Here is an 18006-nt window from a genome sequence, read left to right as displayed (position 1 = left end):
TCCGCCGCCTGCCGTGATGATGGTCGAAGTCGCCTTTCTCTTTGAATTTTTGAGGCCGTAAATCCGCCGCCTGCCGCAATGTTGGTTGAAGTCGCCTTTCTTTTTGAATTTTCGCGGCCGTAAATCCGCCGCCTTCCGCAGTGTCGGTCTTGTAAGGTTTTTCGGGCAGCTGCGCCGAAGGCGACTGCGCATTCGGCTTCGGACGGACCCTGCCGCGATGTTGGTCGAAGTCGCCTTTCTCTTTGCATTTTCGCGGCCGTAAATCTGCCGCCTGCCGCGATGTCGGTCTCTTAAGGTTTTTCGGGCAGCTGCACAGAAGGCGATTGCGCATTCGGCTTCGGACATGCTCAGAAGGCGACTGTGCATTCGGCTTCAGAAGGACGTGAGTGAGGAGACTGGCAAATTATATATAAGATATATATAATAGAGAGAGAGAGCTGAACTTTTGCATGCAATTTTTTCATAATTATCATTTTGCTTATTTAATTTAGGCACAAATCGAATTCCATAGCATAGTAGTGTTTCACAAATTTAGTAGTTTGGTACTTTTTCTATTCATGGATGAACGAATGAGCAGATTTTTTTTTTTTTTTAACACCATGAAATGAAGTTTTTAAATTGAATATTACTCCTGCTTTTTAATTCCATTGTATAATGATCACTTCAAATTCCAACCAAAGAAGATATATTTGGTATCATATTGTGAATTTATTTTTACAGTATTTGAGCAATTATTAATATAATTTTAAGAAGTTTTATTGAATCACTTTCTGAAATGGGCAGAGGGAATATCTGGTTCAAGTAAAATTGGTTTTGCTGGTATTATGTTTCATTGCTAAATTATGTCTGCCTGATAGGTAGGGATGGGAGATTTTTTTTTTTTTTGGTTCCAAAATCACCCCCCCCCACAATTAAAACATTTGAAGTTATGTTTTATTGCAGTGTTCAAACATGAAAATTAGTTGTTTTTTCCTTTTTAAATGGTATAGTTAAACAGTTGAGTAAGCTCTTTAATTTCATCAGTTGATTCTTGTATATGCAGTCAGTGAGAGCAACATTGTCTGTGACTGAAAACTGGTTTTGGCAGATACAGGCATATCTTTTTGAAAATTTGTCCCTGCGCCTTATTAATTGTCATTGCAAAGGCCAATCTAACAGGAAATTGTCTGCGTGTAAAAGTAAAAGGTAAATTTGAATCTGATGGGGTCAGGGAAATCCGGGGAATATGGACAGTTTGTGAGGTAGGAGCTGTGATTGTTTTACACTCCAGTACATTGCCTGAATGCTGAGAACTGTCAGTCTAGTGCCTTTACAGAGACTTCTTGCTGGCATGAGGTTTCTGAGAAGCATGACGACTGAACCAATTTTAAGTTTGACTTTATGCGGAGGCATGCTAGTGGGAGTAATGGCTGTCTGGCGGGTCATGGGAATAACGCCGCCGGATCGCCAGTCGGCATCGTTTATGGTCGGAATTACGACGGTATGTGATCTTCTTTGAACCTCCGACTTTTGTTCTTGATTAATGAAAACATTCTTGGCAAATGCTTTCGCGCGAATTGTTGGCTATGTAGTGCATGTGCCATGGTCGGCTGCTTAGTGAATTGTTGGTGGGTGGGGCTCGGTCTTGCGTGCGTCTTGCTTGCCATGGACTTAGTGAATTATATATATAGATAGTTAAACAGTCGAGTAAGCTCTTTAATTTCATCAGTTGGTTCTTGTATATGCAGTCAAGACATTAATGCAAAGAATATGACAAGCAACACTTTTATGAATGAGGTATTTCCATAGTCGGTTGTCTGGAACTAGTTTGGATATGAAAGATCAGATAAGCAAACTAATGTAAAACTCGAAAAAGACGATAGCAATTAAAATTGTTGGCATATCCATTTTATTTCAGTATTTAAAACAGAAACCGCGGAATTGAAAGAGTATAATAAAGAACAGGATGAAAATAAAGGCTGTCCCCAGCTGACAGCTTCAGCATATTTTTTTTGCTCTGCTTCATCATGTACTGTACAAGGCACAGTCCTTATTATATATACTTTTAGACAGTGTGATTACATTGTGAGCTTAGCTTGCCTTGTTTAGGGTCAGGCTAAGGATACACCTTCTTACCTTGCAATAATGCCCATGCTATTGGGGATAGGAGGTGGGATGGCATGTGTAGTTTGGATAATGAAAAGGCTGCCTGAAACAGGTTGTCAGAGGGATTTGAGAGTGCACTTGGATGAAGTGAATCTTCTATAGGCAGGTCAATTTGGAGAGACACTGTGCTAGCTGGCAAGTGGCTTAGGCAACCCAGGCAGTCGACTAAGGCCCTGAGCATCCCAGAGGTATTTGCATTTGCATTGGCTGCATTCAAAGTTTTTTTGCGCATAAGTCACTTGCTTGCAATTTAGTGCAATAAAAAGTGGTTATATTTAGGTGGGGCAAAAGTATTGTTATATCTTCAGAATAATTTATTTAGTCAAAAACATATGTGTAAAATTATTGGTGCCCTTAAAGAATAATATAAGTAAGACCAAGTAAATGTGCATGTTTTTGGGGAAAAATGTTTCTTGATATTGGTTTTAGTGTCTAGGAACTGTTGTCGGTGGCCTTTTGATGTTTCACTGGGTTATAAATATGAGGTAACACACAGATAAAAACCATCATCCATCAACATGGGTAAAACCAAAAAGCTGTTAACTCAAATGAGGGAAAAAAGTCGCTGAGCTGTATAGATTGGGGAATGGCTACAAAAAAGTATTGTAATCAATTTAAATTATCAGTAAGCACAATCAGGGTGATAATAAAGAAGTTTGAAAAGCATGGACAGTTTGAAAATTTGCCAGGAAGAGGATGCATCTGTATACTACCCCCACACTCAGTGAGGAGGATGCTAAGAGAGGCAAAGTGCAGCCCACAAATCAGTTTCACAACTGCAAAGTTTAGTTGAATCTTGTGGATTCACTGTTTCAAAGTCAACTATGAGATGACACCTCCATGACCAGAAGCTTTATGGACAAGTAACATGAAAGAAGCCCTTCCTGAGTCCAAGACACAAATCACAGTGACTCAACTTTGCCAAGCAGTATTGCAAATATTAAATACAAAACAAAAGATGATGATGAAGAGGTTCAAAAGAATTTAAGGTGGGCAGTGATTACGAGCTTTTTCATAGGCTTCAGGGATTCTAGTTTTTTTTTTTTCCCCCTACCAAAATGTCAGTTGTTTAAGCCAAATTTTAGGTTTTTAACATTGGCCCTTTTTAGGCTCTTAAGAAGTTTGTCAGTGCACAGTATAAAACGTATGTTTTATCTTCCATAAATATGTAAACCTACTCACCCAATATGCTGCCCTTGAGAGGGGTACAAGAGTTTTTTTATAAGATCTGGTGTAGATTGCTTCTGTGAAACTACAGAACTATTCTAGCACGGGAACATGTGTTTAGTACAAAACCATCCTTACAATATTTTGATGGCTTGTATGTTTCCAGTGCAGTTATCGAGCATCTGCTGATCTGACCTACATATATATTAGGGAGCACATCTGCAATTATATTTTTACAGTTCAAGTGCATCAAAATAAATTAAGTGTTACAGATTAGGTGTCATTTTGTAGCTTTTGCTTTAAGCGTTACAAGATCCAAGAATATTTCTTTTCTGACAACACAGCCTTTTAAAGCATGGATAGTCAAAGCTTCTAGCTTAATTGGCTGAAATGCCTCTAACAAGGTGAGTAGTGGGACAAAAATGGGGTGTTGTCTGTAGTGATGTTTATACTTGTTGATGTATTATAGGTAATCCTTTGAGGATCCTGCCAAAACAAAGTATTAAAATTTTATCGATGTGTACGGAAGTAAGCTTAAAATTGTGTTGTGTTATTACTTAATCGGTGGAAGAGACAATTGTTAATTTTTCCAATATTTTTATAACCCCTGCTGCATTTTAACATCAGTGCTAAAACATACCTTCATATCTTTTATTGAGGGTGATGCTGGTTATGCATACACAATCATCCAGCTCATATAGCCTACTTTATTAGACAACACAATATTAATGTTAAGAAAATATTGACAGCAAGAAAAAAGCAAGCAAGCTTACAGCTGCAAACTCAAAATAAAAAAATTAGGAATGTTATTGAACAAGCATTCCATAATATAGGAAGGGGCAAGATTATTTAAGACTTTATAAACCAATAGTAGTATTTTAAAGTTGACACGGATAAACAATATAACCATGCTAAAACTGCTGAGATGAGCTCAGATTTTCCTTTTCTAGTTAAGATTCTGGCTGCTGCATTCTGCACTGACTGTAACTGATTGATGTCTTTCTTGCATAGTCCTGTTAGGAGTGCATTACAGTAATCTAGTCAACTAAAAACAAAAGCGTTGAACCAGTTTTTCAGCATTTTGTAATGTTATAAGAGGTCTAACTTTTTCTGTATTCCACAAGTGAAAAATGCAGTCCTAGTAATCTGTTAAATATGTGAGTTAAAGTTTTGGTCAGAGTCAACAATTACCCCTAACTTCTTTACCCCCACCTTGACCTTTAAACCTAAGGGATCAAGTTTATTTCTAATACCCTTGCTATTTCAATATCTGCCTGTCACTAAGGTTTGTTTTTTCCTTTTTTAGTTTGAGAAAGTTTCTACTTATCTAATAGGAAATACTGCTGAAATGTTAGATTAGATTCAATTAAACTGTATTGTCATTGTGTAGGTACAGCGAAATGCAGTTTAGCATCTAACCAGAAAGGGCAAATAGTAGACTAAGGTGTAATAGACAGTGGGTACAAATAATACATTAAAGTGCAATCAACAGGTGGAATAAGGCTGCATACAAATGTGAATATGTACAGTATCTATGATATTTGAATTTACAGTTAGTAGTATATAAAAGAACAGTATATAGATATGAATACTGATCAGTAGTACAGATACATGGTATTAATAAATATAGATTATGAAATATTTTAATATACAGAATAGATATATGTAAACACTTGAAAATCTATACCGATTACAATCAAAAGTTATTGACATTTACAAAGGTCAGCAATTGAATGGTAAGGGTTAAGAAATCAGAATCGTGATGGTGATATGAAAGAAACTGTTCCTGAGCCTATTGGTGTGGGACCGAAGGCTCCTGTAGCGCCTCCGTAATGGAAGTAAACAGTCCATTGTTGGGTTGCGAAGCATCCTTAATGATACTGCAAGCATGTCTCAAGACACCATGTATGCTGCAGGTCGGCAGTCAATATGCTATTAACAGTGCAGTGGTAAAAGTTCAACAGAATCTGAGGAGATAGACAGGCTTTATGTAGCCTCATCAGAGTAGAGTGAAGAGCCGAGGATGTGACATTTTCTATTGATCTATTGTGACGCTAGACAAATTGGTAGGGAGCTAGTGTGGGGGAGAGGCCACATTTAAGGTGGGCCAGAACCAGTCTTTCAAAATACTTGGTGATGATGGGGGTGAGTGTCCCTGGAGAGAATAGCTTAGGCAATGGAACAATCGTTGTGGACTTAAGACATGCAAGGACAACAGCCTGGGTCAAAGATAGATTGAAGATGTTACTGAAGACCTCAGACAGTTGCCCAGTGCAGGCCTTAATGATCAAAACGAGCGTAAAAGTTGTTTAGCTTGTCAGAAAGGGAGACATTACTTGATGTTGAAGTTGTATATACCTTCTTGTATTCTGTGATGATCTGGATGCCTTGCCACATACATCTGGGGTCAGAGTTTTTGAAATGATCCTCAATTTGTTTCTTGTATTTCTGTATGGCTCTACTGATGCCCTTTTTCAGGTTGGCCCTGGATGTGCTGTAGCTCTCATAATCACCAGATCTGAAAGCGACATCATGAACTTTCAGCAGGAGCCTAACCTCTGTATTCATCCAGGGCTTCTGGTTAGGAAGCGTCTTAATTTGTTTGTTTGCTGTGATTTCATTAATACTTAAGACAGAAGAGGAGGTGTACCTTTCAATGTCCACTTCAGAGTTCCCGAGTGGCATTAGTGGCTAACAAGCTCCAGTCTGTGTACTGAAAATTCTGCAGTAAAGCAGAGTCTACCTCTTCAAGCCAGACTTTCACAGTCCTCATTGAAGGTCTCGCGCGTCTGATAAGTGGTTTGAATTTAGGGAGGAGGAGCAGGGAGAATTGATTTAGATTGCCCAATCTGGGGGAGCAGAAAAGCTTTGTAGACTTCAGCAGTGTTTATATATGCCTGGTCTAAGATTCTAATTCCTCGAGTGGAGCAAGAGGCATTTTCACGAAAATTGGGGAATATAGTTCTAAAGTTGCATTGATTGAAAGCCCCATCTGGATGTGCTGTTTGTTTTCTGCTTACAGTAGCATGCAGTTCTTTCATTGCAAGCTTAGCATTGGCATCCAGTGGTACATTCATGGCAGTGATAATAATAGTTGTGAATTCCCAGGGTAGGTAAAAAGGTCTACATTTAATCATCAGATATTCCAAATCAGCAGAGTAATGACTTTCCTTTACAACAGTGTCCACACACCAAGCATCATTCAAATAAATGCACAGACCTCCTCATCTGACCTTACCGGTATTTTCTAATGTTCTGTTGGCTCTGAAGACGGTGTGCTCTCTCCAGCTCAATGATGATGTCTAGGATGCAGTCATTTAACCATGTTTGTACGAAAATCATGATCTTGCAGTCTGTAATATGCGAGTGTGAGGTGATCTGGAGTTTGTCTTGCTTGTTCGCCAGAGACCGAACATTGGTGAAAAAAATGCTCGGTAGATGGTTGGGGGTTTCCTGAAGCCTCACCTGAATACCTCCACGCTTCCCTTTTTTTTTCTCTCTTCTCCAATCTTGCCTGTACTCTGCATTATGGTGCATGATACTGAAAATGCATTCAGAGCGGAGTACAGGCAAGATTGGGTTAAATAAAATGTTCAAATGGCATAGTGTTTTCAAATAATGAAGTGCGTGTGCAAGAGAGGCACAGATGGCTTCGATCTCATTCAAGTAGTTACTGGAATATAAAGTAAACACTTTTGCAAAGGTATAATGAAACAAGTGTGCATTTATTCAAGAAAAAAACTGAATAACAAAAAATTAAAGTGACAACAAGATAGTAAAGAAGACATGATTCACCAGCGTTTGTGTGTCTGGTTATACCCCTTCAGCGATATCTTTTACAAGTCTCAAAACTTTACACCGGCTGTTACAGACTGAAATCAAAGGCTTCTCCTTTTTGGCCATATACACCGTCAGCATGACACTCCCAGGTCTAAACACTGGTGTGGCAAATTGCTTGCATACTAAAGTGACTTTAGCTGCAGGTGGAAGTCCCATTTTTATTTCTGGTGCCAAGTAGAGTTGTTTCACAGTGCAGCAGTCTATTAGCCTGGGAAAGCGCTGTGAAGAAGCTGTCTGTTACGGTTCTGCCTTTGTCCAGAAACTGCTCCATAAGCTTTATGACCACAGGCTTGGAAAGTCTTTGCCTTGGGTTGTAACTCAAAACACAGTTCTCAACAAAATGTTGCCAGATATACCCGAAAATGCAGCAAGTCTGTCGTTTTTCACATGTTCTGCACGGGTTGTCTTTGTTGTCAAAGCGCAAATGCCATATAGCAGTTTGATAATGGTCACAGGACATTGTATTTTTGATTGCTGATACAACAAATATTTCTGAGCAGGCGTCAGCCACAGCACCAACTGTGCTCATTGCTGCTCTTGTGAAATGAATGGAGATAAACGGCATCAACTCAGAGAGGGAGAGACAAGTTCATTGTACCATGTGAATGTTACTGAGAGAATAAAACTGAATAATAAAAAAAAAAAAACAAGCACTAACCTTTACAAGTAGCCAAAATTTACACCGGGTGTTACAGACTCAAATCAAATGTATGATTTTATTATATTATAGTAATAATAATAGCAGCAGCTCAATACTCGGAGCGTCGAGACTTGAACCCAGTACCTTTGAGTTATAAGGCAGCAGTTCTTACCTCTGCCCCATTCAAGAACATGTAGCAACTTCGTGTCAATTAACATTTGAACTTGGGTTTTTAACTCATTGACCAAAACATGTAAATCGAATGATTGTATTTTTTTTCCTTTGGTTATATTCTTGAATAAAAGCGCACGTGTTTATTTGATATTTGGACTAAAGTCTTCACGCATTATACACTTCATGTTATTATTAGTATAACCTGGAAAAAGTTTCTGCTTTAGATATGTATTCAGCATTTCTTGCCTCACATTTCCTTTCGTCCTACGCTTACCCAGATCTTTGTAGACACTGAACACGCATGAAATGCATGTATTCCAAATAACAATATACTGTATTATTTACCATATACAATCCCAGGCACCTCACATGCAGATAAGGAGCCTTGGCTTGAGCTGAGAGAACTTTTTGGCCGAGCTGAGCTCCATAAAGGTGGGGATGGGGATAGCAGGCTGCTTGCTGCTTGTGCTGATTGACACATTTACAAAACAAAAACGCTGATGGAGAGGTGCGAAGGGATTTAAGGTGGGCCGGGATTACGAGTTTTTTTTCGTAGGCTTCGCTAATTCTATTGTTAAATTAAATACTTGTATTTTGTGTTTTAAGAAAGTTCTTTAATGTGTTGTAATTGTCCAGGTTGCATGTCCTTTTCTGAAGTAACAACAAAATAAACAATTATTTTTTTACTACATGTGGCTTTATTGTTCAGTCTCTCTTTCATGCAAGTGGTCTGTTAAGCCTTTAAAACAGTGTTTTCCTCATGCTATAAAGCTGTATTTGTTTCTCATGCATGAATTGGACATTTACACCAGTTACTATTTAAAATTAATATATTGTACTATCCCAAAGCACATTTTTCTTTTTACACTCTACTTTAAACCTGTGAATTTGGGCAAGATACCTGGAATAAATGTCACTTAATTACATAATGAGGTAAAATTTGGTCCCCCTAAGGTACCTCTCTACTCTGTATTTTGCAGTCAAGAGTCATCCAATCTACCAAGATTCTGGTATTAGTGTCTTGTCATCAGCTTTAATTAAAAGGATGCAGTTCCGAAAATGTTTCCTTGACATTGTTATTTGTAGCTTCCAATGGCTGTGTTTGGTCACTCAAGTTTCCTGTTTTCCTTCAGTTCACTTTGTTGAACTAAATGTTTTTAATGTTTTATCTAAATATTTAATACATCTCCACAAACTGCTGTTTTTAGAGATTTACTTGCAGTCACTTCATGTTTTATAAAAAATTCTAATATTTTTTTTTTTTTTCTTCAGGTCAAATGATAAGGCAGAAGTTGTTGCCGTTATCTTCAGGCCCCAGAAACGGACTTAATTGCTGTATTTTGCAGCAGAAAGGAATAACAAAGAGAATTTAAGCAGCATTCTGGGAAGGGGCTTTATTGCCATGCAAACTTTCCGGGAACAAGGCAGCACTTCTTCCACTTCATCCTCTTTTCCTCCCAATCAGCCTGGTGCTGCAGGGGGAGGTGGGGGCTCAAGGTTCTCTCATGATTCCCTCAATTCTCCCAGACTTGTTGATGCTGGGCAGCAGGGGCCTCAACAGCTGCAACATGGGCATCATGTGAGCCAGGCTGCCCTTCTCCAGGGTTATGGAGCTCGAAGGTCAGGTCTTAGCATTGATGCTGGTGGTTGTGTTCCACAAGGAGTCACTGGTTACCAGCCTAGTGGAAGCAGTGGAAGCTTGTATAGAAAGGAAATGGCAGAATACTATTACCTTGCTGGAAAGGAGGCACAACGAAGGGGACATACTGCAACACCACAGAGCTATGCAGCTTTTGGATATCCAGCCAGTTCATTAGAAGGACAAATGGGACAGTACCGGCATTCCGCAAGCATGGCTCACTTTTCTCCTGAGTCTTACAACACTGGCCCTTTCTCTCCTTCCCAGTATAGCACGGGCCAAACCCAATCCACGCAACAGCCACAGCCTCCTCAGCAAGTAGTCACTGCCTCTTCTCAACTTCAGCAGTCATTGCGACAGCAAGCCGCTGCCTATGCTTCCCATCCGCCTTTGCAGCCACAGCAGACTGTCCCTCACACCTCAGCAGGAGCTATTAGTGCTGTACCTCATATACAAACCCACCAAAGGGGCTACCAGCATCGTGTTGGACAATATGGCCATTACACAGCCTCTGCTCCTTCTGTTAGTAGTTCTTACAGTTCTCCCCCTCAGCGATATGCTCAGTCTGGATATGACAATGCATACAGCAAAATTAACTCTTCTGTTTCTCAGTTTGAAGCTGGTAGCCAGCAACAATGCTATTCAAGTGGTTATGGTTATCTGACACAGCAACAACATTTAAGTAAGGTGTATGAGAGAGACAAGCATGTACAGCATACTCCTGGACAAATTCAGCTCCATCAGCCACCCATTCAATATCGTAATGCAGCAGGCAAGGTGGTAAATGCACCTGCTGGTGGAAGTGGCAGCAGCACTGTAGGATCAGGCTTTGGGAGCCAAGAGGTGGCATCCAAATCACCTATGCAGCAGTTCCATCAGAACTTCAGTCCTATTTCAAATCCCTCCCCAGCTGCTTCTGTCGTCCAGTCACCCAGCTGCAGTTCCTCACCATCACCACTGATGGGAACTGGAAGTGCTACCGGAGAGCTGGGGAACACAACTCGTAATAGCAGGCTCATGCAATCAGTGCCACAGCTCAGCCCAACGCCATCAACTAATCTTCTAGCAACAAGTCCAAGTCACTCACTCTACAAGGCATCAGCCCTGGATGGGTTGCAAGAGAAGCGGCTAATGGACCCTGGCCTAAAAAGTTTGAGTGCTCTCAGTTCACAGGTTGCCAATATCCCCAACACCGTGCAGCATATGCTTCTCACGGACACCCTTCTGTCTAACAAGAAGAAAGAGCAACATTATGGCAGCAGCCCTTCCAGCACCAGCAGCAACCATAGCAGCCAACACCACCTTCCTAGGAAAGCATCCAGGAAACCAACCGGAAATGTAGATGGAAGTGGAGTGATGGGTGGGGGTGCTGGTTCTTCTACTAATTCTGAAGGAGGATCTCAGCCAGATGATCAGCTCAAGTCTCCTCAGTCTTTAGAAAGCTCTGGAGAGGAGCAGGCCTCAGTGGAGCGAATGAGGCAATTGAGTGGTCAGAGCACAGGCTCTGAATCGGCAAACTATTCACGAACACCCAAACCACCACCTGTTAATGATACCAGAGGAGCAATGGGAGTAGTGCTGTCAACTTTAGATTCCAGTAATGATGCTGGCAAAGCCACACAACAACACAAAACTGAGCCTCTTTCACAGCCACCATCTTGCATTCCACCAGCAGGACCAACATCACCTCATCTTCCTAGCATACCTATGGGAAGCACTGCACCAGTGACTCCCACTGGAGAAACTACAAACTTCCCTCCTCCCCCTCCCCCACTCCCTTCTTCTCCAGCATCCACTGCTTCGGCATGTACTGCTGTTTCTGCTGCTTCATCTGTGATGTCATCTGCCTCTTTGACAAGTATCAGCATGTCAGAAGCTCTGTTGCCTCCTTCTACTGGGTCCAGTCATTTTCCACAGCTTCCATCAGTAAAGGATAGTGATCATGCTGATGATGAGGATGAAGATGAGGAGAAAGAGAATGTAAACATTTCCAAAGACTTGCAATTGGAGAGAAAAACTCTATCAGAGGAAAAAAACAGACAAGAGCATGCAGAAGAGCCTTCTATACGCAGTGTTTCTGCAGAAAGTGAAAGCAGAGGTGGTCCAATTAACAACATGCAGCCACAAGCAACTGCAAGTGCTGAAAAGGGCTCTGTAGGGGTTATAGTATCTGCACGTTCTGAACAGATAGAAAATAGACATGCCCTTCAGCCACCTGTGCAAGACACTCAGCCTCATCGGCCACCCTCACAGCATAGCAAACAGTCATCTGAGATTAAAGATTGCCCTACATCCCAGGAACAGCAGGAGGAGAGTGCAGGAGTGAGCCATAGTGTTGCAGGGACCGGAGATACTGCTAGCCACAATGGTGAGGGATCTTCTGACCATGTACATTTATCTACTGGCTCTGGACATACACCAACAACATCCTATGCAGGAAAAGTGGATAGCAGTGCTAGCAACCCAATGATAAGTCCTTATGGTTTTAATGAAGCAATTGGCACTGGTGCAGCACCAAGAAATAGCCTTTCAGGTCTTTACCATGTTTATGGTCATAGTGGGACCAGAAAAAGTTCAGTTGAACAGGAAAGAAGATCTAGTGGACGGGGGGATAAAATGCAGCAGACACAGTACCCAAGTTTGCTTCAGGAAGTCTTGCAAGGTTATCATCTGGAACGAAGATATGGCAGACAACTGCCTGAGCCTTCAGCCACACACCTTCACTCTGCATCAGTGCCTCACATGGCTTTGGGACACACAGAAACCATGAGGCCACATGTGCTGGTTAACCAGCCTGGTGCAACAGCTGAAAATGTTCCATCTAAGCATCACTACCCTCCTGCAGGAGGAAGTAGATCTCAAGGCAGCTTGGACTCATGGGTCTGGGGTGATAAGAAAGGGGCAACCAGTGATTTGACACCACCTGCAGCAAGGAAACACATTAATTTAGCTGAATTTTCCCATGCAAGAAAACTGTCTGAAATGCCCTCAACAGCACAGCAACTGCTAATGCAGGAGCAGGAGGGCATCAGTAGTATTCCAGGAGGACCTGCTGGGATGTCAGAGAGAAGATCAGTAATCTGTGATGTGTCTCCTTCAAGGAGAACACCAGAACGTGATCGGCGTGAGAGTAGTTCAATGCCAAATACACCAGCGTCGTCTGCTGGTGCTGCTTCTCTGCCAGTTGTATCTTCTGTAATCCAACCTGCACAACCACAAGTAGTGCAGCATGATCTGACCAAAGCAAAGGAGTCGGGCACAGTAAGCAAGGAGAGTGGGACTCCTACTTCATTGGCATTGACACCTGACTCTCGAGCACATGGGAGTGGACCCCATTCTTCTGTTAATTTACATCATTCTGGTTCTCCTAACCAACAAGTTTCAGCTGTAGATTATCATGCAAAAGACTGCAGACCTGCACAGCACCTTCAGAGATCAAGGCAGTCATCTCATTCCTCCTCTCAGCTCACAGCAGATACTGCTGAGACTATGCACTCTGTTTCACCTAGTGGAAACCGAACTAACAATACTACAGGTACCACTATGAATTATCCTCACCATCACTCTCCTGGACGATATCCTGGATACTACCACTCTCTAGAGGCAAGCGGCTCTAGTAGCAGAGGATATGGACTGAGTGGGGACTCTGGGCATAAATCTTTAAACCAGCAACATCATAAAAATCAAATGTTTCATCTCCCTCCCCCACCAGGACTGCTTTCAACAGATGATAGGCAAGACTGGCCCCCTAACCAACTCCATCAACACCACCACCACAGTAATGCAAGTGGAGCTGGCTTAAGAAGAAGCGGAGGTAGTCATAAAGATCTACAGGTTATGTCCTCTGGGTCAAGTGTCCAACTTCAAGGGGGAAGTCTTTTGGGGCCACAGCAAGGGAGCTATTTTGAAATGGGAGGAATACATCAGGGCAAACTTTGGGGAGGTCCACCCTCTTCAGCAATTCCCAATAGCAGAGATACAAGTTTGGATTTTGAATCACGAAGAGGAAGCAGTGGACAGATGCTGTCCACTGCACCAAAACGACATGAGGTTACAGGTACAGATGGCCATTCTAGAGGTGTTACAGAAGAGATTGTGCAGTCATTTCGTCCCTCTGCCGTTCCTGGGGCTGCTCAAGGAGGGTCTGGTGGAAGCTTGTACTCTAAAGTATCTGGCCATGAAGAAGGAGGACACCCCAATCCATTGATAATGCGAAGACGAGTGCGCTCTTTTATCTCTCCTATTCCTGCCAAACGGCAGCACCAAGATGGAACTTCACAGCTGCACCAGAGGTCAGCATATTCTGTTGGGGGGCCCTCAGATAGATCTGTAGAAAGCTTGGATCATCCACGAAATCCTGTCATGCATCCACAACCAACACACACTGCGGGAGTTGCTCCTCAGGAGCAACTAAGCAAAGAGGCCTCCAGTCCTGATCCCAATAAACGAGACAGTCCAGCTTCAGGCAGCACTACTGTTGCATGTGGAATCAATTCTATATCAAATTCTGCTGGTTACAGTAGCACAAGTCCTGCAAATGCAGCAACATCACCACCTCCAGTAGGGAAAACTAAAATCCTACCACCTAGGAAGGGAAGGGGTTTGAAACTGGAGGCTATAGTACAGAAGATTACTTCCCCCAATGTTAAGAAGGGTACTTCTGCAAACAGTGGCACTGGGATGAATTTAGCAGAGGCCTTTTCTGCAAACTCTGTTACTGCTCACTCATCTTCAGGGGACAGTGTCTGTGGAGGAGTTTTTCAGGATATTGGCGAGGCAAGATCTGCAGACAGGAGTACAGGTCATAATGATGGCCTTTCTCTAGATGAAATCATGTCTTACAGGGGTGAAGAGGAAACTGGACCCCCACCTCCAGTAGCTGTGCCTTACCCTGGTACATCTTTCCATCATTCAACAGAAAATGATGGAGAAAGAGATCAAGAAAGAGGAAGGAATGATAATAGGTTGCAGTTTTCTGAAGATAATACTCCTCCTTCTGCTTCTGGGAGGTCTGACCTAGAGGAACTTCGGAAAGCAGACATGAGACTGCAACACCAACGACCAGACCTGACTTTACTCACCCCTTTGCCACCAATGCCTTCATCTTCAGCCTTGTCAGACATCCAGAAATTTGCTACTGGGTACCCGCGAATGGAGGAGAATAGAGATCATGCATTACTCCTGAGGCACCAGCTTGAAGCGGAAAAATTTGGAAGTCACACTAGCCAGAATCGTGCAGATTTTGGTTTACAACAGCAGCAACATGATCTGCACAGTGTGACCATGAAACCCCCGATAGTGCATCCTAGTCACACATCTGAAACAAAAACTGAAGCTGCTGGCAGTGGAAGTGTTCCCACAGTAGTTCCTAAAGGATACTTTCCCTCAGGAAAGAAGAAGGGCAGGCCAGTGGGTAGTGTAAATAAGCAGAAACGTGCACAGCAGCAGGCAGCAGCAGCTGCTGCAGCAACAACAACAGCTTCTCAGCCACCAATAGCCTCGCAGCCTCTGTCCACCTCTGCTTCAGTACCTCAGAATACACTGTCATCAACTGGTGCTGCAGCATCACCATTTCCCACAGCCTCTAGTACTGCCACTACCGCCACCAGTTCACCAGCAGAATTTTCTACTGATACGACAGTACCCCTTAGCACAGGGAATGATGTGGAAGGCATTCATCAGCAATGTGGGAAACGCCAAAGAAAAGTTGGTATATCTACTACAGGAGGTGTGGTGGTGAGACGAAGGAGGAGACGTGGTGGGAAAGCAGGAATGGATACAGACAGAACCATAGAGGACCCAAATTACAAAGCATATTTAGGTCAAGACAGAGCTGGGCAACTTAATGAAAATTTGCAAACAGAGCGTCAAGAACACAAAAAACCTATCTTCTCACCTTATATTCATGTGGAAAAAAAGGTTGAGCTGGGGGCTTTCTGCACCATTATTAATGCAGAGGATGAAGAGCAGAAGAAGGTTGTGGTAGCCACCCTTGCATCTGAGTTACAAACACAGCTCCTAGGCAAGCATAAAGAGCAGCCTTCAGAGGTCAAGGAAAAATCTAGGCACACCAGGACTTCATCCCCACAACCCATTTCGGCCAGTAAGGCCCTGCCAGCTTCTTCTCATTTGGTGCTGGGACCTGTGATGACAGAATCATCTGTAATTGGACGACTTCTTTGCTGTCTCTGTGGAAAGTGGGCAAACTATAAGAACTTGGGGGACCTTTATGGACCATATTACCCACCTGAGTATGCAGCTCGTTTGCCAAAAAACCCACCACAGGTTAAGCAGCAACTGCAAAAGGGCACAGCAGGACAAACAGAGGAGGTCGAGGGTAGTGAATTGTCACCCGGAAAGGTGAAAGTGAGACACAAAGAATGTGGAATTGAAGGAAGCCAGCAGCCTGAAGCAGAGGGTGACAAACTCGGGGTAGAGGAGAAAGACACCTTGGCACCAACAATGAGCAGTGGTCGGGAACTCAGGAAGTTAACAGCTCACCCCAGATATAAGCGTCGGCACCGGTCTAGTGAGGAACCTTCTGCTAGCAAACCTAGTCAGCCTCAAACAGAAACTTCCTCCATTGATCCAGAGCCTCTGCCAATCCCTGAGATGCCTCTCGATAGTAATGAATTATGGGTCCATGAGAACTGTATTGCATGGACAAGTGGGGTGTTCCTGGTATGCGGAAAGCTTTATGGTCTGCAAGAAGCATTAGAAGGCGCCAGAGAAACAGTGAGTCTGTTGATCATTTTTGATAAATAAATGGTGCATTTACTTAAGTTCTAGTTAGTGTTCTCAAATTATATATTTTTGATGCATATTAATTCTGAAATGTTGAGTAATTTTCTGTTGCATCGATTTTATCCGTATCTGACATAGTTTTCCTGCTTACTCATTCATTTCACATGGAGTTCAAACTCTTAGACTACCATACATACACCCACATGCACACCACTCCCCCCACAGAACAGCAGCCCTGCCTTCTTACTGTCATGCTGTTTAAAATTAGTTCTCCATTTTCAGTATAAAACAAACAGATCTGCAGTAGGACCATCAGAGTAACCAAAAATTCGAATTCAAATGCTCACAATAAGTATATATGAAATTATTTAAATGTATGTTAAATATTCTATGTGACATTTATGTTTCTACTATACATACTTTTTGATGTTCCTTATAAATATTTTTACCTTTTTTCTCACAGTACGTCTTTAAAAAATGACATTCATTTGATTCATGAACATTTTGCTTGAAAGAAGCAGGTGAAATACAGCCTTCAAATGAATGTTAGGAAAAAAACATGAATCTCTGTACACTCTTAAACATATACTCATGTAATTTCCTTACCTGTTATTTTGGAGCATCAAGCAGTGTTTTGAAAGTCCTTGGGGGTTGACATGGAAAAAATGTGGAAAGCGGTTCTGTAGGCAACAGTAATGTTTACAGAAGATAACACTGCTTTACTTGCCATTATACTGATTTTAGAATGCAGAATGATGTTAAATACGTCATTTTGAACAAGTACATTGCCTCAAGATATATACTGTTATCATTAATACCATTTTTAAAAGTGGTGTTAATGTTTACAGAAAACTGTATTCTTTTTTGGCACTTTATTGGCTTGTAGAAAAATATAGCTATCTTTATATAGTTTATCTTTTTTAGGAAATCATAAAAAATATGGAGCTAATAATTTTGTGTGTCTCTTACCCAATGTTTTTCTAGTGTTAAGATTTTTTTTTAGTTTTTATTTAGTTTTACTTTTTTACCATTTTCTGATTTTAGTTTTTATTATAATTTTAATCATTTAAATTCATTTTTGTTTTTCAGCAATTAACTTTTAGTTTTTATTACATTTGATTAGTTTTGCATTACCATAAATTTCCACAAGGACCCAGTTTTGTAAGTGTAAAAACAGTTTTCTTTATACAGTAGTTGTCAAATTGTACATCATTCATGTTGTACCTGTCAACTTAATGCTAGCCAATTTTACTGTCTGGGACAGAACTCCATTTCCTGCTGATAATATGACAGTCTAAGACTTCCAGTATAATGAAAAACACAAGAATCAAATAACAATTATGCTGTGATGTCATTTGTTAGCTTAATCTGCAACATGTTTAGGCAAATGGTTACTTCGTTTTGAAAACCCTTTCTTTTTGAGATTCCCTTTGCAAGCAGTAAGATCATCATACACACATAATGTTATTCTGTATTTATTTTTGATATGTCTTGATGCAGACTCTGTGTCATCTAATCATACTGTAACTTGAAAGGTGTTTTTCCAGGGAATTCTTACTTTGCTTATATCTTTAAATGTTGATGAAGTCACTATTTGAACTGCGTTAATAGCAATAACAGTAGAAATGAAAGTTTACACAAACGTTTTTCCATGTAT

At 41.4% G+C, this 18006-nt stretch overlaps 1 protein-coding gene across 2 annotated transcripts in view; it reads left to right on the top strand.

Moving 5' to 3' along the window:
- tcf20 (transcription factor 20) overlaps positions 1-18006 on the top strand; it is a 272899-nt gene that overhangs the window by 192849 nt on the left and 62044 nt on the right. For both annotated transcript variants that reach the window (XM_051934357.1, XM_028815365.2), the window contains exon 2: positions 9239-16340. In XM_051934357.1, the coding sequence (XP_051790317.1) occupies positions 9369-16340 (6972 nt within the window). In that variant the 5' untranslated portion in view covers positions 9239-9368. The remainder of the gene's footprint in view (positions 1-9238; positions 16341-18006) is intronic.

This window comes from Erpetoichthys calabaricus, chromosome 12 (assembly GCF_900747795.2).
Source record: "Erpetoichthys calabaricus chromosome 12, fErpCal1.3, whole genome shotgun sequence".
Classification (NCBI taxonomy): Eukaryota; Metazoa; Chordata; class Cladistia; order Polypteriformes; family Polypteridae; genus Erpetoichthys; species Erpetoichthys calabaricus.
The sequence above is the reverse complement of the archived record's forward strand: the minus strand, read 5'-3'. Positions and strand labels throughout refer to the sequence as shown.